Source organism: Pteronotus mesoamericanus, unplaced genomic scaffold (assembly GCF_021234165.1).
Source record: "Pteronotus mesoamericanus isolate MK-2021 breed Mesoamerican mustached bat unplaced genomic scaffold, CSHL_Meso_final contig_68, whole genome shotgun sequence".
Classification (NCBI taxonomy): domain Eukaryota; kingdom Metazoa; phylum Chordata; class Mammalia; order Chiroptera; family Mormoopidae; genus Pteronotus; species Pteronotus mesoamericanus.
The window spans coordinates 1,057,269-1,081,562 of NW_026555234.1; the positions used below are offsets into that span (position 1 = coordinate 1,057,269).

At 61.7% G+C, this 24,294-nt stretch overlaps 1 protein-coding gene across 1 annotated transcript; it reads left to right on the forward strand.

The window, feature by feature from the left end:
- The first annotated feature begins 3,118 nt into the window (after positions 1-3,118).
- Positions 3,119-23,706, forward strand: RNF4 (ring finger protein 4). The gene is made up of 7 exons (XM_054581875.1): positions 3,119-3,223; positions 12,119-12,279; positions 13,363-13,477; positions 15,128-15,221; positions 20,584-20,739; positions 21,292-21,340; positions 21,732-23,706. Exons 2-7 carry the CDS (start codon positions 12,271-12,273, stop codon positions 21,879-21,881), a joined length of 573 nt encoding a protein of 190 aa, XP_054437850.1. The 5' UTR covers positions 3,119-3,223; positions 12,119-12,270; the 3' UTR covers positions 21,882-23,706.
- The last annotated feature ends 588 nt before the right edge of the window (positions 23,707-24,294 follow it).

The following is a 24,294-nucleotide window of genomic DNA, read 5'->3' on the forward strand; positions in this document are numbered from 1 at the left end:
AGCTCCCAGAGCTGGCGATCCAAAGGCAGGGTGGACTTCAGGGCCTGCCGATCCGGGGGCTCGGCCTCTGCACCTCGGCAGCTCCAGCCTCACCCCACCCGCCCGAGGACGGGTCTTGTCTTCCCGGTGCTTCAGGAGGGAAGCCCCTCCGTCCTTGACGCCGGGGACGAGCGTCGATGCCGTGTCACTAGCCTGAACGGAACACGCTCCACACGCCAGCTCCTGCAGCGGCCGCCCAAAGCACCCCGCGGCAAGGGGGAGAGGTGGCGGCCCAGGGAGTCCAGAAAATCCCGACGACGGTGCTGGCTGGCAGCCCGCAGGGTCCCTACCCGTCCTCCTGGACTGGCCCGCTGCTCAGAGAAGCCTCAAGAGCTCCTGGGCTTCTGCGCCCCACACACCTTGTGGGGAGCAGGCTGTGGGCCATCCCCTGAGGGTGCAGCCAGGTAGACTGATGCAAAATATCTCCCTCAGTCCAGGTTCCTTGTTTTGCGACTGCCCGTCAGGAGGCGGAGCCTGTTTCCCCCAGCCCCTGACTTGCTTTGGCCAGCTCAAGGACTCCGCACAAGTGGCTGCGTGCCAGCTTAGAGCCCAGGCCGCAAGTGGCGTTGGAGCTCCCTCCTGTTCTCCTGGAACCCTGCCCGGCCCGGTGCGCGCACGTCCTGGGTGGCCTGCTGGGATGAAGCCCCGTGTGGAGGAGCGCCAGCTGTCCCCGTGCGGCCCCCCTCCGCACCAGCAGAGCCCACATGTGAGCTCTGCCAGGACCAACACCTGCCCCGGGAACCAACTCGTATTCACGAGCAGTAGATGCCTGTTTGCTTAGAGCACTGGGCTCCGCGGAGCCTTGTCCTGAAGCAACGGTGAAGGGGCACGGCCCCTCGCTGCTCCAGCTGCGGGAGGCCAGCCGAGGGAAACGAGGTACAGCTGTGCCGAGGGAACTCTCTCTGGGCCACCTGGGAAGCTGACATTCTGCTTCAGTGTATTCTTGGCGTCTGTGCCACCTGAAGACCCTTGATGGCAATATCTGAAACGCACTCAGGCCAGGGTGGGGGGTTGGGGGGGTCTGTCTTTGCAGATTCTCAGGCCTCGCACCCAGAGGCCCAGGTTCTGGCATGCGGCCCGGGCACCTGCATTCAGCTGTGTGGCCCAGCGAGAGCGCAGGGGGACCAGTCTCGCCTCTAAGCTGGGGGCTTGCGGGGCCAGACGGAGGCCATACTTGTGAGGGAGCCAGGGATGCTCACAAGTTCAGCGTCCAGCGAGGTCTGCAGAGGCCTCAAAGGCAGCTTTTGAGCACGAAGGAGGTATTTGTCGTGACTCTGGTTTGTCAACATCACATCTTTAATGTATAAAAGTTACAAATAAAAAACCCTAGCTTCTCCTTAGGCTGTGAAATCCACATTGCTAATCTATTTATAAAGCTGGTCGTTTTTAGCTATCACTTTGATGAGTCATGTATGGTGCAATTTATAACCTGAAATCCCCCGTAAACATTTAAAACTGCATTTGTACATGTAGAATCTAATTTATTTTATTTTTTTAGCATTTCAGTTGTCTGCCTTTCAGGTATTTTAGAGTTCCTAGAGATGTATTAAATGTCCACAGTCCTCCTAAGCTTGTAAATTCTGCTTAGTGCTCTTCCAGTTATGAGTACAAGCTGTGACAACTCTCATACCTTCCAGCTTGAAATCATTAACAGAATGAAGTGCTCAGCCACGTATTTCACACTGGAATCAGAGTGCTCTGGCACTCTACCATGCCAAATTCCCTTAGACTTGCATAACATAGCAGAGAGATTGCCTGGAAACTCAGCGCGAACACCTTACAGCTCTGCTTTTGATCTGCTTAGTCGTGCCCACACAAGACCCAATCTTCTGGGCTAAAGACCCCCGCTGAGGGAACTGTCCATCCCAAGGCGTGAGACTGACCTCCTCTCACATCCTGGAGGTGCCCGGGCCAGAGGTGATGGCCGGGGCCAGAGGGCTGGTATTCTTACAACAGAAGGGCTGATCGGCCGCCACCCAAGGGCTGGCCTGGGCCTGCGCGGAGTCCTCCAGCTCTTCATCGTCTTCCTCGGCCGTCGGTCCTGTGTTATCCTCACAGGACAGGTGAGGGAACAGTGAGATTCGCTTAAACAGTGGAGCTGGGATTTGAACTCGGGCAGAAGGGATCCAAGGCCCGCGCTCTCTTTACTCTCGAGGTTGTCCTGGCGGCCCGGGGGACCCCCCCCACCCCCCACCCCTCGAGAGCTCCAGGCTTCCGCTGGCCCTCCGGGGGACCGGGGCAAGAGGGCTCTCGTCCCCGCAGGTTCAGCCCTGCTCTCCCTGACACCAACGGCCCTGAGGATAATCCAGGCTCTCAACCTGGCATCTGGGCCGGGTTCCTGACCTCCAAGGTCTGAGTCTCGCCGCCTCCGCCCCACGGCTCCCTACCTCTGTGCTCCGGGCGCACCGGGCGGCCTTCGGTGTCCCGGACGAGTCAGCCCATCAATCCCCGCCCAGGCTCCCTCTTCTGGAAGGCTCTTCGAGTCCCTTCAGTTCCCACCTTCGAAGCCGCGTCCTCCGGGTTCCCGCAGACGGGCCGGGCTGGGCTTCCCTCCCGTCTCCACCGCCAGCCTGGGACAGTCTAGGCTCCCGGAGACAGACGCTGGCCCAGGGCCTGGCACCTCGGGGGGCGCGGGCGCCCTGGAGGAGGTGCGGATCCTGGCCCAGCCTCCTGGGGAACATTGCTCACAAAGGGCCCATTAAGCGACGAGGAAACTGAGGCCGGAAGAGGGACGCGGCGGCCGGGGACCCGCGTCACGGAAGGGCTGGCCAGCGCTGACTTCCAGCTCCGCGTCGTCCGCGGGCGGAGTTATTCGGCGGACCACAATTCCCGAGAGGTCTTGCAGACGAGCGAGGGGCGCCGGCCGCGTATCTCGCGAGGTGATGGAAATTTAGTCTCGCGAGAGTGAGCGAGGCCGGAAAAAGCCGCGTTTCAAAGTGGTTATAGACGGTTGTCTCATCCAATAGAATTGAAAATATGCCTCCTCGTCCCGTAAAACGCGGGAGTAAGAGCGGAGGCAGCCAATGGAAACGCCAGGCAGGCGGAGCCGAGGCCTCAGGAGCGGAAGTGGATCGCAGTTGAGGCGGCGGCGTCTTGTTGGAGTGCTACTCGGCAGCCACTTCGGAAGGTGCTTCCTGACTCGAACGCGTCGGCGGCGGCGCTTGCCAGACCTAACCAGTCCCAGGTAAAGCCAGGCTTCGCGGGGAGGGAGGAGCAAGCCGGGCGGCAGGTAAGGGGTTCGGGTGGCTTCGCGGCCTGCAGAGGCCTCGGCGCCGCGGCCCAGGAGCCGCCTTGGTGCGGGCATCCCGCTCGGGCCCTGACGCCAAGGCCGGGCCTTTCCCGGGATAGCAGGGTCGGCTCGTCCGCCCGCTGTCCGCGCGGCTACACGAGCCCAGCTCGGCGCAGGCAACGAAAGTGGGGCGGCCTCGCCCTACGTCGCGGCTGCACGGGCGCGCAGAAACCGGCTGCGCTCCGTAGCATAGTCGGGGAAACTGAGGCTGAGAGGGGAAGGGGTGCTCCCAAGGTCACTCGAAGAGTGGGGCGGGGTGGCCCAGGGAGCGGGGCGTCGGGCGGGTCGGGGGGACCTGGGCAAGGTTTTTGTTCCCTGCTGACGCCGCCCCCTTTGTGTGCTCGCGCGGATCCCCCGCGCCTCCTCTGGGCTTGAAGGGGGCGGGGGCCCGCACTGGGGGCGCCCAGCGAGGGCCCAGACTTAGTAAATTCTCAGCTTCCGGTCGTTGGCGACCCGTGATTGCTGCGGCGGAGGCCCGCCCCTTGGGCGCCCGTCGACCGGTTCCTGAAGGTTAAGCAGCGTCTCGGCGCTGAGGCCTGGGACCCGAAACTGCGGTGAATGCCACCTTCCCCCTTTGCCCCGCCGAGGGAGGCGGGGAGCGCCCAGAGCTGGAGCAGCTGGGGCCCGCGGGGGCCGTTTTTGCCGGGGTTTGGAGTTCCTGCTCTCCTTGAACGGACCCACTGACGTTCACAGTCACACCTTTGTTCTGCCTCGGCGCCCCGGCCCCGGAGCCGGACGCGGGGTCTCAGCTCTGCGGCCCTGCACCCGGCTCAGCTGCCCAAGGTCACACGGCGGCCGGCTGGTGGACCGCAGGACCAGGCCTTCGAGTTCAGTGACCAGGCGTTTGGGGACCTCTGGTAACGAAAGGCTTTCCTTTCTCTCTCTCTCATTTTTTTAATGGGGGGAGGGGCAACATTGGCTTTGGTTTTACCTTTGAGTTCGAGGTAAAATGAGAACATTCAAGTAGAAAATTACGTTGCAGGCATGTTGTATTGCCTGTATTTGAACTTCTAACCCTCATTCAAAGAGTTGGTTTTTGGTTGGGTTTTTTTTTTTTTTTTGCCCTCTTTAAGAATTACATTCTTCAACATTCTAAGCAGCACATGTTTCAGGTCTTCTGGATGCCAGGCTTCCCCCTTGGGGTGCGCAGTGAACAGAGCACGCCGCGCCCAGGCCCTGGTGGGGGTGAGCAGCGAGGGGGCGGGAGGGAGAGGCGCTGCGGGCGGCCTTGAAACACAGATTGTCAGGAGGTGGGACTGGGGGGTGAGTGGCAACCAGGCCAACGAGGGTCTTGGGTATGCTTCCCCGTTCAGGAATTCGGAGTTTATTTTAAGGCCAAATGGGAAGTCACAGGGTTAAATTGGTCTTGCAGAAAAGTCAGCGGGTGGCGTAGGAAGGCCGGCCAGACCAGCGGCCCCAGGGCCAGGTGGGTGCGGAAAGGTAGCTGGGAGCGGGCAGCTCCCTCTGCCCAGCCCTTCGCTGGAGGGCTGTCAGCAGGTCCCGTCCTGGGGTTCTTCCCCCGGGTCCCTGGGGAAGGTTTCCGGTGCTGCTCAGTGCGAGCGTGCACATGGTGGTGGGTTTGTGTCCTCTATTGTCTCAGTGTGAGATGGCTGACCACCTTCCACGGTCCCCAAGTCAGGGCCCTTTGGAGGGTACGGTGGCTCCTGGAGAACGTGACAGGGCTGGCGTACTGAGGTGTAATCCACGTACACGCGGGTGTTCTTCTCTCTGGTTTTTTCCTCAGTAGCCTGTTTCCCAGCAGGACTTTCGGAGTTTGGAGCAAGGCATTTGGGGGTCTCCTCTCTGAGGAGGAAGGTCCAGAGCCCCGATGCTGAGGTCAGAGTCTCAGTGCGACCCGGAGGTGGAGGCTGCGTTCCTGGGGCCTGGACTTCTTTGCAAGTGGTTTTTCCAGGTGTGAGTAGAGCTGGCACTTCCCGAATGGCATGTCACACAGGGCAGGAGCGGCCCGGGAAGGTGTCAAAGTGAGGGTTGTCAGTAGCCTGCTGTGCGGAAGAGACACTGTGACCGTTGGCTCTCCAGGAATGTTCTCCGTAACCCTCACGGTCCTCTGGTGTGCCCATGCGGGCGCCTCCAGACGGCTGAACAAACTGGCTGGCCAGGCAGACTCACCTGACATGCGCAGATTGAACATGAAAGGGTGTCTGCTAAAGGACGCTCTTAGCAGGCAACGCATTGCTGTTTTGGAATTGTAATCGCGTCTCTCTGCGGAGATGGGAGTGGACTCAGTTGTCTGGGTTTGTGATCTATCGTTTCTCCCAGTGAGCGGTCTCCACTGCTTTGCTCGTCACAGATCCGGCCTGCCTGGGGCTGTGCTGAGCTCCGTTTAAGGGTCCCAAAGCGCAGGAGACCCGTCAGTCGCTCCAGGGCACAAGTCAGCGAGCAGACCTACCTCGCCTCTGAACCTCAGACCCCAGCATCTGTCCTCCTTGGCCTGGACCTGGCCACCCGCATTTGTCTGTGGTGGGAAAGCACACAGCCAGCGTTTCTAGTAGCGTCAAGCTGTAAAAATACAACTTACAAGTGGGGGATGTTGCCTTTATTTTTATGTTTTTCTTTTGAAGTAACATCTGTCCAGGAGAGGTCTGATAACAAAAACTCTCATGAAACGTGGTTTTCCGTGATTGCGCAGCGTTCCCGAAGGCTGCTGCTCCTGAGGAGTCCCTCCCCGCTCAGCCGAGGTGGCGGTCCTAGGACGCGGGCACATCTCTGTTGGGCCGCCTCGCCTCTCACATCAGCCAGCTGGCGCAGCTCTGCTGCCGCATTAAAACTCTTCTTTTCAAGCACCCCTTTGATTGGCCGCCTTGTAGAGAAGCCCTCCGCTCTCCCCTGACAGTCATCTGTTTGAGTCTCCCTTTGCTCCCTGGCCGTGACTGCTTTCACCTGCAGTGTAAGCTCCATTTTCCCCGCTCACCGTCTCCCCAACCCTGAAACACTGTGCCACCTCTTCTAAGGGGCTTGATAATTTAATTTCAGTGAAAAAAAATAATTTCATCAACATGTTGGTGCCAAGGGCCATGCTAAGAGGAAGGGGTGCTGTTAAAAATCATCAACCTAGAGCTACGTTTGTCGTATTGAGTGCAGAAGAAGAAACGGTTAGTCAGGGCCAGCAGTGCGGGAGATGCCCCAGCGCCGAGGCCATCCTCGGAGGGTGAGCAGGGCTCCCCAAAGTGGCAGGGGCCGGAGGCCTGACAGGTGTCGGTGGTGCCGCACCAGGAAAGCCTGGCGTGGGGGGCTTGACGTTGGCATGCCTGGAGGCACGGGGACAGCTCTGCCTCGCACGCTTGTTTGGACAAGTGAAGCGGCCGCAGCGGGACAGACGTACTGGGGAGCAGGGTGGACGTGGCGGGGGCGTGGGTCTGCTGGGCATCTCTTCTCTCCTGCGGGGCCAGAAGCTCTGTTTGTGTTTTCCCGTAAGGGCTCCAGTGGTGCTTCGTTGCCTTCAGCATCATTCGAAACAGTTTTTTAGAGTGCATCGTGACAGCTGTCAAATCAGCGTGCATTTTTAAAAACTTAACAAAATTGGTGAATTTTTGTGCAGCCATTTTAATATTGCAGATGGAAGAAAATACAATATTTTTGGCGTGTTACGCTTTCTTATTGCATGAAAGGTAAAAACGCGACAAATGCAAAAAAAGATTTGTGCGGTGTATGGAGAAGGTGCTGTGACTGATCGAACGTGTCAGAGTGGTTTGTAAAGTTTCTTGGTACCATTGACATTTTGGCCAAATTACCCTTTGCTGTGGGACTGCCTCGTGCATTGGAAGGTGTTCAGCAGCCCCCAGCCTCTCCCCACTGGAGGCCAATAGTAGGGGGCGGCTGATGCACTCAGAACACCCACATCACTGACGTTATTGGTGAAAATGAAAAGCATGTCTTTTATGAAAAAACTAAACAGACCTTTTGGCCAGCCCAGCACGAGGTGAACATGCAACTGAGCCCTGCTGGGCCAAGCCGCGTGCCCAGGGCCCGCCCGCCCCTCGGGTGCCTGCTGGCCGCCCCTGTAGGACGCGCCCTGGAGCCGTGCCAGTGCGCACCTGGTGTCAGGCCTCGCCCGCTTCCCGGGGACTCACTCACTCCCAGGTGCCACTGGGAAAGCGCACCGTGGTTGTGGCATTGTGCACTTCTTACCCGTTTGGCCTGTGTGTGTCGTTGACGAAGTTGTTGAGTGTTGGGTCTGTAATTCCATTTTTTCCCGTAAGCCTTGTGGGTTTTTGTGTTGGTTGGTGATTTTTAAGACTGTGCATATCTGTACCTGCAGAAGAGGCCAGAAAGGGGAGGGAGGGGAGGTTGGCCATAGGGTGTGAAACCATGGATGTGATCACTTGGGGACATTTGCAACGTTCTTGGGGTTTGGAGGCTGGGCGATTTTTTCCCAGTAGCCACCTTGTGGCTGGCTTAGCCTCCTCGGGCCCGCCTGAGGGCCTTCCCAGAGCCTCCCCGCCTTTTCTGGCTGCAGGAGCCCTCCTCTCCATAGGTGCTTGCTGGGCGCTGGGCGCTGCTAAGGAGCATCTGGACTTGGGCTTCTGCGGCTGCCCACCGGCCGTGTGGGTCCCCTGTCCAGAGTAGTGCCTGGAGACCATGGGGTTTGGCTGGCCCTTCCACGGCTGGCCCCCATTTGCCAGGGTGTGTCTGCCTGGAAATGGAAGGAAAAGACCAACCCCCCCATGCAAATGAGGGGTTCCCCCTGTGGGGCCTTACTTAGCTGCTTTCTGCCTAGCGACAGATCGAAGAATCTAACGTGTAAGCCTCTGACGGTCGCCAGCCTGAGCCTTGGCTATTGGTAGTGGCTCTGGACCGGCTCTGCCCCCACCCCGCCCCGGCCCACCTGCGTCCTGACTCCGCAGGGGCAGCCCAGCATCCCCGCTGCTCGCGCTCCTTCAGGCAGGCCCGAGCGCCGCCTTTGGGTTTTGTGGCCGCGGTGGCCTTGGCCGGGGCAGGAGCCGGGGTGGGGGGGCCGCGCCTCCTTCTGGAATGACTGCCTGGGAGGAGAGCCGGGAGCGTTCCTTCCCTTTCTTCCTGAGGTTCAGGGCTGGCCTTGCTTGCACACTGGTAAGAAGGGCCCCGATTCCTGGCCCTTTTGGCACTGCATGTCACCATTATTGGATTCACTGATTGTCCTTCCACTTAAAACAGGGGCTTCGCAAGCGCCTGCTGGGCCCCCCGCCCTGCCTCTGTAGCAGTGCCTGGCCCAGAGCAGACGTCTATGCGTGGGTGTGGACTTAAGTAGCGGACCGATGCCGCCAGCGTGCTCGGGACCACGCTGGGCACTCGCATGCAGCATCCCTGCCCCGTGGAGCAGCAGCAGGGTAGAGGGTGTTTTCCCACAGTAGAGAGGGCAGAGCGCAGGCGTGGAGGTCCCGTGTCTGTGGCCGGCTCCCGGGCGCAGGCTGCCGGCTGCAGGATGTGGCTGTTTGCCATACACTTTCTTAGGGTAACACACCAGGAGCTCCTGTTGTTCCTAAGTACGAAGGTCTGGTTTGTGGATGTGACCGTGACATAAAGTTCCATTCAAGAAGTTATCGCAGGTTGTGCTGTGCCAGAGGCACCGAGCACCACACAGAACCGTCCTTAGAGAGCCCTGCATCCTCACAGGCGTTCCGTGACCCTCCTTCTGAACCCCGCTGAGGGAAGACCTTCAGACAGCACGGGGACGGTCGAAGGTCGGGGTGGGAAGGGGCCGCGTGGGCCGGCCAGGGCCTGCTCCGCCCCCGCGGACATACAGGTGCGGGCTTATTTCAGTTGCGTTAGTATGTTGGTTTTTACAGTTAGTTATTCACTCAGTTATAACAAGGGTTTAATGTACTTATACATTTTATTAAAACCTATGTGATCTAACTTGTAAGATTTGAGAATTTCTAGTGTGTATCATGAATGAAGAAGAAAAGTTTGAACAAACAAAATTTTAAAAAGGAAAAAGCACGTCATCCTTTTCTTTCTAATCTCAACATGGTCGAGCCTCATACCCCTTTTGTCCCCCCTCCATCTGTCCTTCATAGACGTGCTCATGCACAGTCTGGAGCCCCATTTCTCCTCCTTCCCCAAGCTTCTCCCAGGTGGACGCTCCTGTCCTTCCCAGTCCGCCTTGTAGGGTACTGTTCCTGGCTGTGACTGCCCCGCCCCCTGCAAACGGGCATTTCCCGGCTGCGGTCCTGTGGGATGTAGGCTTCTCCCTGCTGGCACTGTGCCAGCGTGACGAGGCTGCCCCAGCCAGCGCGTCGGAACTCCAGAGGCACCCAGCCGCCGTGGGCTCGGGGCCAGGGGTGCGGGCCCGAGAGTCGGCATCGCTGGCCTCCTGGGGCCCGTGCGCAGGGTGAGCCCCCAGCTTTCAGGGCAGTGGTGGCGGTCTGCTGCCCGGGTGCGGGGTGAGGGCTCTGGGCGCCCCTTGGGGCCGGGCCACCAGAAAACAGGGCTGCGAGAGGCTGTGACAGAGCCCGGCTCGTCCTGCTCCTCCGGCCCCCTCCTGCCCTGCTCTGCGTCTTCCTGTGAGGCCTGCGGACATATGCGTACGGCCACATGTAGCACGTGCACCTGTGAGCCTGTGTGTCGCGCTCTGCAGGCCCCCTCACAGGAACGGCCAGGTGGAGGGGGCCACGAAATCTGCGCGGGCACAGCAGCACCGGCCTCTTCCACGCCGCCTGCCACGCGGCCGGCCACCGCTGTCCCAGCCACGCTCCGCCAGCGCCTCTGAGCCGCACAGCTTTGTCCTGCCCGGGCACTCTAAGCCTCTGTGCCAGGCTGTGCTCTGACTCGTCCCGTCTGCCAGTGGCCCTCGGAGCACACGGGTGACGTCTCTCTGAGTGCATGTGGAAAGGTGGCCTGTGTCTAGGACGCTTGACTGTCCCTGTGGGGGTATGGGTTAGGAGCGGAGCCCGTCCTGGGTTGTCACCCTCCACGCGGGGCAGTGCTGTCTGGGGCGTCCTCTGCCTTCCACGTGCCCGCCCACCCGCTTTGCTTCCTGCAGAGCCCCTCCCATCGGGCCTCCTCGCCCAGGTCACTCCTCCAGGCGGCCCTGCTTGACCCACAGCACAGCTTGGGCCTCTGCTGCTTGGTCAGCAGTGACTGGCTTCATGAGGCTGCGCTGTGGCCTCATCCTGGCCCACGCTCCCCCTGTGTGGTGGTGTTGATTTTTAAAAATTTTTAAATTTACTTTTGGAGAGGGGAAGGAAGGGAGAAAGAGAGGGAGAGGTACATTGGTCAGTTGCCTCTTGTGCGCCCACAACTGGAGCCCGGGCCCACAACCCAGGCGTGGGCCCTGACCAGCAGCCTTTCAGTCCGCAGGCGGTGCTCAGCCCCCTGAACCGCCCCAGCCAGGATCCCCCCACCTGCTTGCTTCCTCCTTCAGACAGCCGCTTTTGTCTTGCTGGTGTCCCCGGGTCCTTCAGCCTTCGTTCCTGACTTTGTGTTCTCTTTATAGCTCAACTCTGCAAGGGGCACACATCCCACTGTCTCTGCTGCCACCCCAGTCTCTCCCCGGGCCCCCCAGCAGCCTTTGGGCCCATCTGCCCATAGTACCTGTTTCTTGGCCCCTTCCCTAGCCCCGGTTCGTGGATGCCCTGGTTCTGGCATGGCGTCTCTTTCGAGCGTGATCCTGGTATCAGGCACCCTGGTTTGAATCCAGGCTGTGATGTGCGCTGCTGGAGGCTTTGGGCAAGTCCCTTTGCCCTGGTCCTCCTCGGCTCCCCACGTGGGGAATGGTGACCGCATAGAACCTGCCTCTTCCTCGAGTGATAAGGTCGCAAGTGATGGGGTTGGGAAGTGCGGTGCCTTGCGCACAGTGGCCGTAGCCTCTGAGTTGTGGCAGGACCTGTGCCAGTGCCTCACCCAAGGCCATGAGGAGGAGTTCGGAAGCGCGGGGCTGCAGGGCCAGCTCCTCCCTGCAGTCCGTGCTTAGGAGCGCGGGCTTGACGCGGACCCAGCAGAGGCCGCGGTGCTCGGCAGTGTGTTCCAGAAAGATGGGGGACAGCAGGGGTGGGGTGCCCAGGGTGGGCGGTTTGTGGGGCCGGCGGCGGCCTCTGGAGCAGCACCATCAGCACAGCCTGGGTGCTCGGTGGACACGCGCCGTTGTGAGCCTGTCCCAGACCTGCCGAGCCGGAAACAACTCCTGGTGAGCGGGCGCCAGCTCGAGTGTGAGCGCCGCTGCCCTGGCCCCGACGCTGGCGCCTGGCTGCAGGCTCCTCGCTTCTGCTTCTCATGTGCCCCCTTGCCCAGCACTGCCTCCCTGGTGCTACATTGGCTGCAGCCAGCCGCCCCCTCCCAGGGAAACCCAGGCCCGCCCTCCCCAGCAGCCCCTGCGCCTTCTTTCTCTGCCCCCCAGAGCCCCCTGCTCCACCACCGCAGCCCCACCCGTAGTCCTTCCCGCTCAGCTGTGCATGCAGTGAGCATCGGCGGGCGGCCTCCGCCACCTCTGCAAGTGCTCAGCTGCCCCAGACGGGGACAGCAGAGTCCCGGGAAGAGGCCAGAGCTCGGGGCTCCGCTCCAGCCAGGGACGCTCTGCCCCTTCCCACTGCGAGGGGTGGGTGAGGTCACATGGGCCAGTTTGAGTCTCCTCCTTTCCCAGCAGCCGTTACCGGGTTTCAGCAGCCAGCATTGGGGACAGGGTCATGGGCTTTGAGATCGGTGGCCCTGCATTTTACAGGAGTGCTTGCTTCCTCAGGGGAAAGTGAGGTCGAGGTCATGTTACACAGTGTCCCCCTCTGGCGACCAGGAGAACAAAGCACGGCGGAAGGTGCGGGTGGCAGTGTTTATGAGCTTGATTCCTCCGTTTTTCAGAACTTGGCAGCACGGGAAGTCTGCGGGGCCCCCGATGCCTGCGCTGGCCAGAGGATGAGCGGGCAGCGGGCGTGAGCGGTCGAACGTCCGGCGGCCCCGCGCACCTCGGTCCAGGCCCCTTCCTTCTCTGCAGGCTGCAGCTGAAGAGCAGCATGAGCACGGTGAGTTCCGTCAGCTCGGGCTGTTTCACTCTCCAGGCTGAGCAGCTGCCTCATCCCCCATGGCCTGTTACGGGACTCTTGAGTCGTGCCCCCCGCCCCGTGCGGGACCCCCGGGAGGCGGAGAGCGGCGTGCGTGGCTGAGCCGGGCGGCGCTCCGAGGGCCGGCTGCGGGGCCGCACTGTGGCTCGGGGACTCCGTGCCCACAGAGCAGCGGCCCGCGCCCTGGTGCGGCAGGGCTCTGGTTTTCGTGTCTTCTGGTTTCTTCGCCCTGTATAGCTCCACATCCAGCGTGAGCGTCGGGGAAGAACCCTCAGCGAGAGGTCTCCGCCCCTCAGAGAGCAGGCCTAGCACGTCACTGTGTCGGCCGTTGTTAGCTGTCCTCACGGTGGAGGCAGCTCTGCTTTGGTGCATCCCCTCATGGGGATGGCGCAGACATCCCCGGGCACCCCCGAACCCCGGAGGGCCGCCTGGGGGTCCTCTCCGTCGCTCCCACCGCCGGGCTTGCTCTGGTGGTCGGGGGCGGGGCTCCCAGGTGGCCCTGGAACAGGCTGAGGAATCTCTGGCTCTTTGAGTTGGGGGGGGGGTGCTTGTCAGGGCTGAACCCCACTTGATGTGTCCTAAGAGGTCAGAGGCCAGGTTTCCCCGAGGAAGACCTGTTCTCCGTGGTGGGTGGAAGTTAGGGGAACTGAAGGTCTTTGGGCTGAAAACAGGACCGGCTCCGTGAGGCCCAGCACAGACCCCGAGGAGGCAGGCCTCTCACTGTGGTTAAAGGGTGGTGTCCACCAATCCCGAACTGGGCCCAGGCTCCTGTGGAGTCGCGTGTCGGCTGTTTTTGACAGACTGGTGACTTGATAGGACGGGTTTCACTTTACAGAATTTGGGTTCATTGTGTTTTGGATGATTTACCTCTAAACGCTCAGTGTCTGGAGCCTCATGTGTTGGGAGGACCCACCCCAGGCCTGCTCTCCACTCTCTGCTCTTCCTCCTGATGAGGGGCCCGCTCTGGGGGCTGGCCCTTTTCACGGCCCTGCTGAGCCCTGTCAGGACTAACGTGAGTTTCTTTTGCCGGTGCCGGTGTCTCAGAGGAAGCGTCGAGGAGGGGCCGCAAGCTCCAGACCTGCCCAGAAGCGAGCTCGGGAAGCGGCCTCCACCCCCGAGGCGGCTCTGGACACGGAGCCCATAGAGCTCGTGGAGAGTGGTAAGGTTGCCGGGGACGCCCCCCGGCGGGTGTGGGCAGGGGCAGCCGCGCCGCCAAGACCTGGGTGCCCAGCACTGCCGCCTGCCGGCTGCGGGCCTCAGGGTGCGCCTGGAACGGGGCGCGGCCGAGCCTGTCACGGGGCTGCCGGGCTGCAGCAGACCACGGCGGTGACAGACCGCTTGGGGTCAGCCCGACGCAATCTGTCTTGTCCCCTTTTTCTTCTGACCCAGGTGACTGCCCAGCCCCCACAGTGTCACCCTGCCTCCAGCCCCCTCCCGTCCCTCTGTGCTCTCCATCGTGGTGGGCGCAGCCCTCCTCGCTTCTGAGCTGACCCTGGCTCTGTCCACTGGCCCTTGGTGTCTGCCCTGTGCCCTCAGGGTGAAGCCCGCGTTTCTCACCGTGGCTTGCAGACCCCTCCAGGCTGCACCCGCCTGGCTCTGGGCCCCCCATGCACCGCACCTCATCCTGCTGAACACTCTAGACCAGTGTCCCTCCGTGGCCCGCACAGGCTGTCAGGCCAGTGTCACTGCTCACCGCCCCCCAGCAGAGCTGCCGGGGGCACCCAGGGCCTCTGTGGGTCTGAACTGGCCGCCGCTGGCAGACTGCTCAGCCTCCAGGGCAGGGAGACGGCCCAGGCCCACTTGGCCATTGGAAGCGCATCTCCAGTTTGTGGGGCCTCGTGGAGAACTCGGGCCTCCTCTCCGCTGTTCCGTTAGGACAGAACATTGCCCAGAGCAGGTGTTGGGGGGGTTGATGTGCGCAGAGGCCAGGAGCACCCTCCCTGCTGCTTGGTCAGGGAGGCAGCACGTAGCCTGAGCTGAGCCCCTGTACTCTGCGTGCATTTTGTTTTTGTAGCTGTGATGCCCGAAAGCAAACGTTACCAAGGAGCAACGTGTCTGAGATGCGTTTTGTGGGGCCTTAAGAGAGTAAGGTTCTCAGTACTGTGTCTGGTCTTCTATCACCCAAACCTCGAATCCCAGAAAGCTGGGAGGCTGGGGCTGGGCTGCTCCCTGCAAGTCCCGGAGGGCTCAGGGCTCGGCTCAGGCCTGGGGAGGCGCAGCACGCCGCCCCCTGCACGTGGAAGGCACTAGCAGCTGGGAGAGTCTCTTTGTTTGTTCAGAGCCACAAACCAGAGTGAGGATTGTTCTGGAATGGATGGGACCCATTGGGGTGTTTGGGGTGCTAGGGGCCCAATGAAACAAAGCGGATGAGGGTGCTGAGCAGAGGGTGGCTCGAGGCCTCTGGGCAGGTGGCAGCCCCCGGCTTCCTGTGCTGGGGGGAGCAGAGGTTTCCGGCCCGTCCACCCCTAGGAGAAGGGCCCCGTGTCGAGCATACCTGGTCCCTCCCCTGCCTGTCCCCGAGAAGGAGCAGGCGTGGGCGCAGAGGCCTGGCCTCATACAGCGCAAGGCCATGGGGACAGGGCTGCGCGTGTGCACAGAGCCCCTCCCCAGCGGGGCGCCCTTAAAGCCACGGGCCGCCATGCGGCCGCCCTCCATCCACAAGGACGTCCCTGGCTGTCCCGGGGAGGGGCTGGTGCTCCTGCTCCCTGCTCCCAGGCTTGGGCTGGGGCCCAGTTCTGTGGCCACCTCCCTGGCGTGGCCAGTGAGCTCGCGCTCCTGCTGATGCGCGTCGCAACGCTTTGTTTTGAAGCCGGAGATGAGATAGTGGACCTCACCTGCGAGTCCTTAGAGCCCGTGGTCGTCGACCTGACGCACAGCGACTCCGTTGTGGTAAGCCCTGAGCGGTGGGGCGGGCTCTGCGGTGCGCCCGGGGCAGAAGGCGGTTCCGGAGCCCCTGTGGTGGCCGGCTGCCCGTGTGCCCCTGACCTGTCCTCGGCGGGCACCAAAGCCCCGGGGGCGCGCTCTTCAGTCGCTGGCACTGCCCCCGGCGCCAGCCGTGTGACCCCAGCGAGTGACTCGGGCTCTTGCCCTTCGTGTCTGGAGCGGAGGCCCACTGTCTGGGTCAGCTGGGCGCTGTGAGGACGAAACGGCGCGCTGGCCTTGGGCGCCTGGCCCCGGAGCCCGGCGTGCCGCTGCACCAACGGATGCTGGCTCAGCGCTGCGGGTGCCTGGGGGCGCCGGCTGGGAGGCTGCAGGGGTCCGCCTCCCGTGGCACCAGGTCTGCGATTGGGCAGGGACTGCGGCCGCGGGAGAGGAGACCTGGGCTGGCCTCTCGTGGGAGCGGGTCTGGGCGGCCCACAGTCCCGAGTCCTCGGGCGGCCCGCCTCTCTCCGGGATGGCTCTTCAGCGCCTTTGGAAATGGCGCACGTGGTGGAGGGAGGCCATGACACTTGGCGGTGCCGGCCGGTGGGCGGCGGTTCTGTGGGGCTGGCTGGTCTCAGGTTGTCCTGGCAGCCTGGGAACTTCAGAACGGGGCTGTGCCAAGAGTGTCAAGACTTCTTTCCAAAGTGGAAGGCGAGGACGGGCTCATCCTGACAGATTCCTAGGCTAGACTGTGACCGGGTCTGAAAGCACCGGCTGCTGCGTCGCGCGTCCAGGCCCGTGCTGCCTGTCCCCAGCCCGTCGTGGAGGAGGACAGCAGCCCCTTCCCGGGCTGTCGGGCCATCCCCATGGCACGGATGAGGGCTCAGGTTGCTGGCCCCTGCAGAGCAGTGGCCGTGTCCTGGAGACAGGCCGGGACTTGTGAGTCGGAGTGGGCTGGCTGGAAGTGGTCCCTGTCCGGGCCTGGCCCGTGTCCTGAGGCCCACATGGCATGTGGCTTGGCTGCTCGTCCCTGTGACGCCCTGGGTCCTGGAGAGGCTATGGAATCTGGCACCTCGGCTGACACCGGCCGCCCCCTTGTTGACGGGCGCCTCAGACAGCGCCAAGTTCTTCCCTTCTCCGAGGCTCAGGGCGCTGGCCCGGGGGAGTGGTGCTCTGCTGCCAGACTGCTCTCCCTCCTGCAGGCGGGCAGTGGCTGGCCCCGTTGGTGACAAGCCTCTGTCGTGGTGTCCCAGGGTGGCTGCAGGAACGTGGCCCAGCTGTGTTCCCATGTCCTGGGGACCGGCGGGGGAGGGAAAACGCTCTGCTCTGACTTCTGCAGCGGGCGCTGTGCGCCCCAAAAGGGTCTGGTGCTGCTGGGTCCCAGGGTGTGACTGCATTTGCTTTTTGGGAGAATAAGTCCTGTTTTCCAAAAGAGGCTGTGCCAGGGTGTGTCCCCGCCGCGGCCGAGGTCCCCATCGCTCTGAGCCTTGCCTGCGCGCCCAGCTGGTGGGTGCCCAGCTGTGCCCTGAGGAGGTCTCAGCCTGTTTGCCGGCTCCTGTTGGGAATGAAGGCCCTGTCGTGTTTACTGGTGGGGCACTTTCTCTTTGGTGAAGTGCCTTTTGAATTATTTATTATTATTTTCTTACATATTGTATATAAACCTTAAAAAATAGCCGAGGAAACTGAACTAGAACAAAGCATCCCCATTGTCTTTCTAACAGCGGGGGTTTTTCCTACTCGTTTTCCCCTTGCTTTTCTTCCTTGTCCTGGCGGCTGGGACTTCTTCGGTGGATTCTAAACGTGAGCCTGCCGTGCGTTATGCGTTGTGCTCAGAGGCTCGCCATTCCTCTTTGTGGCTTGTGTACCAGAGGTTTTCAGTGTTACCGTGGTTGGATTTACTGATTTGTTGGAGAAAAATCTTGTATTCCTGCATCTGACGGTTTACTACTGTGCCCTTCCCACTTAGGCCTCTAGTCCACATGAACCGAGTCTTGTGCGCAGCTTGAGATGGGGGTCTTTTGTGCCTCCCGGGAAGGCTTCATTATGTTCCCTGGGGTGGTTCTGCAAGTCTAGTTGGAAGATGTATTCTTAGGTACGTTATTTTAGGTTGCTGTTGGAAAATGGTCTTGAAACGTTTTCTTTTCTGTTTTAGCTGAATGAAAATGGTGACATTCTTGGCTCATTCCATACCTGAAAGGATCCAAGTTTCACCGTTAGTGGCACTGAGGCCGCTGCTGTAGGGATTTGTTTCCTTGGCTCCCACCCTTTCTCTGGGAATCCCTCCCTGTCTCCTGTGTGACGGCAGGCTTCATCTGGGAGGTCAGTGTGCGGGCCCCCCAGCGGTGATTTCCTCCCTTTCGTATGTTGGCGTGAGGAGTTACGTCGGTTCAGTGTTGTGGTTGCTAGGTTCAGTTTGCTGATACTTCGTACCACATTATTTTTGCCTCTGTCACCAGGAGTCAGGCGGCAGGGCTGTAAGTTTTGTTCTGTACGCATTCTGTTCCTGATGGAACGGTGGTGTCAGAGTGTCGGTGTGTTTTAGAGTGAGGCGGGCTCCGCCATGTTCCCTGTTCTTCCAGAAGGGGTTGCCAGGTCGGAGTTACTTCTTCCTTTCTGCCCTGGCCGGGCCTAACAGAGGTCGCTGAGTTTCGGCAATGGCCGTTTTCAGGGGTGCGTCGGTTTCACCTGGGGTTTCCGCTCCCCCGGCATGGGTGTTGGTTAGAGCGTCTGCGTTCCCTGGGGCCTGTCGGGCTGTCTCCTCTTCCCCTCTGACGCTGCCCTCTGGGCCTCTGCCTTTGGGGAGTGGTCTCCCTGAGAGCCAGCCTTTAGCTTTACGGATCCTTTCTCTTGTAAGTTCATTTTCATTCAGTGTTTTGTTTTTTGTTGTTTGCATTTTGTTTGCTATTTTTCTAACCTAGTACTTTCGATCATTTCTTTTCTGAAAAACGCATTTAAGATTTTATTTTACATCCTATGAATTTTGTTATTGGTGTTTTGCATTCAGTGTGTTGATCAAATTTGTATTTTTTAACTTCCGAATGCATGGGGATATATTCTCTCTCTCGCTCTCGCTCTCTCGCTCTCGCGCTCATTCTGTGCATCACTGGTCAGAAACGACCTCCTGCCCCTCAGTCCTCTGCCCAGTGGCTGAGATTGTTGGGCACCCGGCCGCCCAGGTGGCCTGCGTCGGACCACTTGCCTCCTGCTTCCTGCCTGGGCTTTGGTTTCTGTGTGAGGCTTTCAGAAGACTGCTTCATTTTTTTTCAAAAATCTGTTGTGCTTTGCTTTTTTCTCCCCCCTCTATTTTTTTCTTTTTTGTCTGGATTATTGTGTTCCCTTTATTTTTGACTCAATACCATTTTTTTGATACCTGTTTACTTTAAAATGTCTTGTTTGTTATTTCCAGTGGGAAGATTGAAGGAAATACTAGACTGCTGTTGCTTGGAATTGTCACGTGTCTCCCCCTCTGCTTTCTGACCCGTGTCCCCAGCTTGTGCCGTGGGCCCACGTCTGTGCTGGCCGGCCTGGCGCGGTGGGGGAAGAGGCCGGTTCCCCCTTAGCAAACCGGGCTGTTGATGGGGAGGATGGTGGAAGCAGAACTGGCCCGGGCTGCGTCCCCTCAGTGGAGTCCAGCACCATGTTGATCGGCGGTCGGCTTGGCTTTCCTGTACCCCTCGTTTGGCCCATTTCCTTGGGCCCCGCGGTGAGGGTGAGCTGTGCTCTGTGCAGGTGTCTGCGCCCCAGCTGCCCGCTCGTTTGTGAGACCGTGGAAGGGGTCTGCTTGCCCGCAGCACCTGTGGACAGGGACAGACCCCGTCCGTCGGTCGAGGAGCAGTGATGACGAGAGTGAGCAAACCAGCGTAGTCGGCCAGGCCAGGGCGCCACTCTCGTCTGCCTCGTCTCTGAGCTGTTCTGTTGAAGACGGGGACAGTCCGTCACCCCTGCTAGGGATGCTCTCTGAGCACGGCGTGTGGACCCGTCCCCGCGCGCCTGCAGCCGTGCCTCCCTCTTCGCCTTTCAGACCTCCCGGAGACGACGCCGCTGCCTGCCTGCGCTTGGCTCCTAGTAAATGTGGCCCCGATGGTGCGGCTGGCTGTCCCCCAGTGTCACCGTCACACTCAGCAGCCCCATGTGTGGGCTTCACACCGCTGCTTCCGGGGACAGCCAGCGACGCCCAGCGGGGTTCAGGCGGGCGTGCCGAGCCCACTCTGGTTGTTGGAGGCAGAATCGGGTGTGACCCGTGGCAGCAGGCACTTCATGTGAGAAGGCTGGCGATAGGGGAGATCTCTGGGAATGACCCCCAGCATCCTGGCCTTGACCCAGCGTGGGGGTTGCCAGCCCCTGTCAGCCCAGGAGAGGGCAGCAGGCTTTCTTGAGGGACCCGGCCCAGGATGCCCTGGGAGCGTGTCTGCGGTGGGTCCCAAAGACATAGGCTACGAACTCGAGAGAGCGGTGACCTGGGTGGAAACCAGCACGGCCGAGTGGGACTTAGCGGGAGCTCTGAGTGGACAGGCAGGGGCTTGCCAAGGTCTTGGTAAGCCCTCCTGGGACCTCCTGACGCAGAACTGCACCCACCTCAGCCCTGGTGCGGGCTGCCTGCAGCTGGTGCTGCACGCCTGCTGCTGCGTTTGGTTAAGCGTCTCTAACCCCGTCTTAGCGCGGCACCCCGTCCTCCCAGGCAGGGCCCGTCCTTGGCGATAAGCCACATGGAGTCAGATTCTTGTTGGCGACTGAGGAGCTGGTCCTGGGCTCCGTGTCCCTGGTGCCCTGTGGCTGAGGCCTTGTCTCCCTCAGTCCTTACGACAGTGTGCTGAGTGCCCACGGCGCTGGGGGCGCCGTTCTCAGCCAGGGACGCTGGCGGCTCCGAGGATGGAGGGGCCGCCCTGGTCCCACGATAGCAGGTCCCTCAGCCCCCGTGGGGGTTTTGCATTTGAAATACATGCTTCAGCTTTGTCATTTACTGTGTTCAAAAGATGTGGCATATTTTACATCAAACTGATTGTGTCTTTTTTTTTCTCTTTAAAAGATCGTTGATGGTGAGTGGTCTCCTTTCGCGCGGGTTTGGACGGCCAGCTGGCGTGCGGTGGGTGCGAGAAGGCTGGGCGGGAGGACGCCGCGACGGTGCAGGGGTCCGGCCGGCCGGTCCTGCGCCCCCCGAGGAAACGCACTCCGAGTGCTGGGCTGCCGGCCCGCGGCTCCGGCGCCTGCCGTCCGCAGGGACGGACTTCTCCGGGCAAGGCGGGGGGGGCCCCCGCCGGGGCTGGGCAGGACCTTCTGGGGTGGCGGGGCGTGGCAGCCCTCTCCGCGGGGTCCGGGACTGGCCTACCCCGGGCGGGCAGGACGGTGGTGCGGGTGGTGGGCCGGGAGGCCCCTGTCCTGAGCTCAGACTCGCGTCTCAGAAAGGAGGCGGCCGCGGAGGACCGCCAGGCGGCCGCGCCAGGACCACGCTGACAGCTGCGTGGTGAGCAGCGATGACGAGGAGCTGCCCAGGGACAGAGACGTGTATGTGACCACACACACCCCCAGGGACGCCAGGGAAGAGACGTCTCCAGGGCTCAGGTACCTGTGCCCCCCCCCCCGCCGCCGCTGGCCTGGGTGGGGCAAGAGAGCGCTCCAGGAAGCCTCGGACCACCGGGGACCTCCTCGGTGCTTGGAGGGGGACCCTCTTTCCCCTCCATTTCCCAGTGGGGTGGGGCAGGGAGTTGGACGCGCTGGGCCTGGAGCCTGCACTCAGCCTGGGCCCCGAGGGGGCTTGTTGAAGCGTCTGCCCAGAGGCTGGGTCCAGGTGGGGCTGGTCCGGAGCAGGGCTCAGCTCTCTCCGCTGCGACCATGGGTTGCCAGGCACCCGTAGGCTGGGGTGCTCGGGGATGAGGCTGGGATGGGGCGGACACGGCAATTCGGGTTGTCTGTGCCTTCTAGTGTCCCCCTGTCCTCGCTGCCCCGCTGATCCCCATGGCGTAGCCGGCCTGCCTTTGAGTCTCCGAGAGCCCATGCTAAGGCAGGCTCAGGGGAGGCTCTGGGAGGGGACTGGCTCTGCGCGGGGCCCCGACGCGGGGCAGCGGGGCGGTGCGTGTGCGTGTGCGGTGGGCTGACGGGAGCGCTGTGTTCCAGGCCCTCCGGTACGATCAGCTGTCCCATCTGCATGGACGGGTACTCAGAGGTAAGCAGACGCAGCGGCGACCTGCCTGCTCGGTGGGACACAGATCGGCCAGGCCCTCTTGGTAGGTGGGACTGACGCCACTTCTGCAGTCACGCCTGGGCTGACGCATGGCCTGTCACAGCTCTGTGGGAGGGAGAGTGCGCTAGCTGCGGGGCCCTGCAGCCTCCACCCCTGCTCCCGTGCTCCCCGCCCTGGGCCAGCGGATGCTCCCTGTGCGCTGCGTGGTTTGCGGCGTGCCCACGCGGCAGCCCTGACCTCGCCAGGCCAGCCGGCTCGGGTGGCCGGGTCCCTCAGACAGTCGCTGCCACCACAGGGACGGTGCCAGGGGGACTCGGGCGGCAGCTGCTCCAGGACGAGCCCCCACGAAGCCGCAGCTGTATCTGTTCTCTAGATTGTGCAGAACGGACGAGTCATCGTTTCCACGGAGTGTGGCCACGTCTTCTGCAGCCAGTGCCTCCGAGACTCCCTCAAGAATGCCAACACTTGCCCAACCTGCAGGAAGAAGATGAGCCACAAGCGCTACCACCCTATTTACATATGACGCGTGGGGAGCTGCCCGGGAGAAGGGGCAGGCAGCGACAGCCGGCGGGCCTGCCGCGAGGCGTCTGCCCGTCTCCTGAGCTCACAAAGACTATTTCACAACCAACGCCTGACGTGTAAACTGCTTTTTTGTTTCCAACCCTCCGAGAGCCTCTCGTTACCTCCAGCTCGATGCCGTGGAGCGGGGTCTGTGCCTCTCGGCTCCCAGGGGCCTTGGCTCCCAGGGGCCTGGGAGGAGAGAACCAGGGCTTGAGCCTCTTTCTGGAACCTGCACACTTGCCAAGACGTTTTCCCGGTTTGGACAGATTGCCCTGCTCCCCCGGCAGTGCCCTCGAGGAGCTGACCCCGGTCGGAGCGCGAGCTGGCCCACCCCGCTCTTGCGGGCACGCTACCTCGTCCCCGGCATCTGCCCGACGCAGTGGCCAAGCCAGGCACGGTCCCGGAGGCACCGGCCACGGGGCTCTTCCTTCCCGAGAGCCAGGTGACCGTGACTGCGGCGCCGTAGCAGTGACGTGCAGGGGTCGCTGCAGAGGGGGAGCCCCTGCAGGGCCACCCCCGCCCCCAAGGAAGAGATGTGCAATAACGCCCGTCCGCCTCCTGCCCGCAGCCCGGGAGATGCAGCGCAGCCAGCGCCCTCGGGGCCACGGTGCCCGCGGCCAGTGCCTGCCCCGCCCTGCCCTGCCGCCGCCCGTTCTCAGGAACTGACCAGGCCGAGAGCCCGTCACTGGCATGGGCCGCGCGAGGCCGACGGGCCCGGCCTGCCGTCTGGTGTGCGCTCTGACGGAACCTGCCCTGGGTTGGCCAGGTGCCCTCTGGTCCTCAGTTCCCGCGGCCCCGCACGCACGGACGCTGGAAGGCAGTGGCAGTATTTGTGGCCTTATCAGCCCGCGTCCACGCTGTCGCCCGTTACAGCGCCCCTGTGTCCGGGACCCTGGCCCGCGTGACCGGCTGGGCTGGCCTCGGCCCCTCGCCCGCCGCAGGCAGCCCGGAGTCCACTCTTCTGGCCTTCGGGCACTGACTGCTCCGTGGGTTCTGACGGGCAGAGGTCAGAGGCCTCCTTCCCCGGGGGGCCCAGCCAGCCCCCTCCGCAGGTGTGCAAGAGCCTTGGCTCCTCCAGGTGGCTGCACCGCCCCCCCCGCAGGGATTCGGGGTGACTGGGGGGGCTCATGGTGCCAGCCTGCCTCCACCTCCGCACCCCCTCAGGCCTCAAGCCAAACAGCAGCCTTTGCGCGCGAAGCACCTTCACGGGGGAGGGCCCTCTGGCTCTGCAGCAATAACGGGCCTTCAGTCTCCCGCTGCAGGAGCAGGGATGGGCACAGTTCACTTTAGACGGGGCTGGAGGAGTGTCCCCTTCTGTGAAAGGTTGGCTCTTCGTTCTGACTTTGTAGCTGTTCGGCTCACGTCCTGGGAGCTGGAGTGGGAGGAGTGGGGGCAGGGTCTGGGTGTCGCCAGCTCCATGCCGGGCGCCCGCCCTCCCACTGACCACCTTCCTCCTGGGCTTCGTGGGAACGCTCTTTTGTTATATTCTAACAATACCCAGACTTCAGGAGCCAGGATGACCACGCAGCCAAAATCTCTTATTTTATGTTTAAGGACAAATGATTTATCATGAAAGTTGTATTTCTTCATACTATATTAAATTGGGGGAAAGATGTGTGGTTTCTCCTATTCAGAAACTGCAAAATAGGAAAGGCTGAAATGAAAAACCCTCCTCCCCCTCAGTGTACATATTCCAACTCTTTCTTTGTTACGTTTAAACTCTGTCCATGACGTCAGTCTGTTGTGGACCCTCTGCTAGTGTTACAGATGAAAATAAAACCAGTAATTTGAACCATAGCTTTTTCTGTGCATTCATTTGCTGTTCGGGATCACTCCTCATCCCCTCTTGCCCAAGGGGTGTGATTGCTGTTTGCCGCGTGTGTGTGCGGGGAAGCTGCTCGTCTGGCTGCCCACCCAGAAGCCAGCAGGCCGTTCCTGGGTGTTCCGTGGACAGAACCACAGCCCAGCCCTGGGCTCCCTAATCAAGCAGGCGCTTCAGCCTGGGAAGCGGGGTCAGGGCTGGCTGCCTGATTGGACCCGTGCGGTGCAGCGCGCACCATTCCGGCCCCCAGACGCGTGGGTTTCCCCTCCACGGGGGTGTGGTCCCCAGGCGTGCATGGTGTGCTGAGCAGCGGCCCAGGCGGCTGGCGCCAGCAAGGCTGAGACGGGCCAGGTTCTCAGTGAGGGCAGACTTACCCTTTGCCTGAGCCCACCAAGTGGTGCCCAGAGCTGGGAGTGGCCACCTACTGGGGGCCTGGGACTCCTGTCGGAGGTGGTCAGAGACCAAATGCAGCTCAACGGTCGGGGAGCGTTCGACGTGCTCCTGGTGGTGGCCCTGGCTCTCCGTGACAGCAGGTCCTGGTCCAGTGACAGGT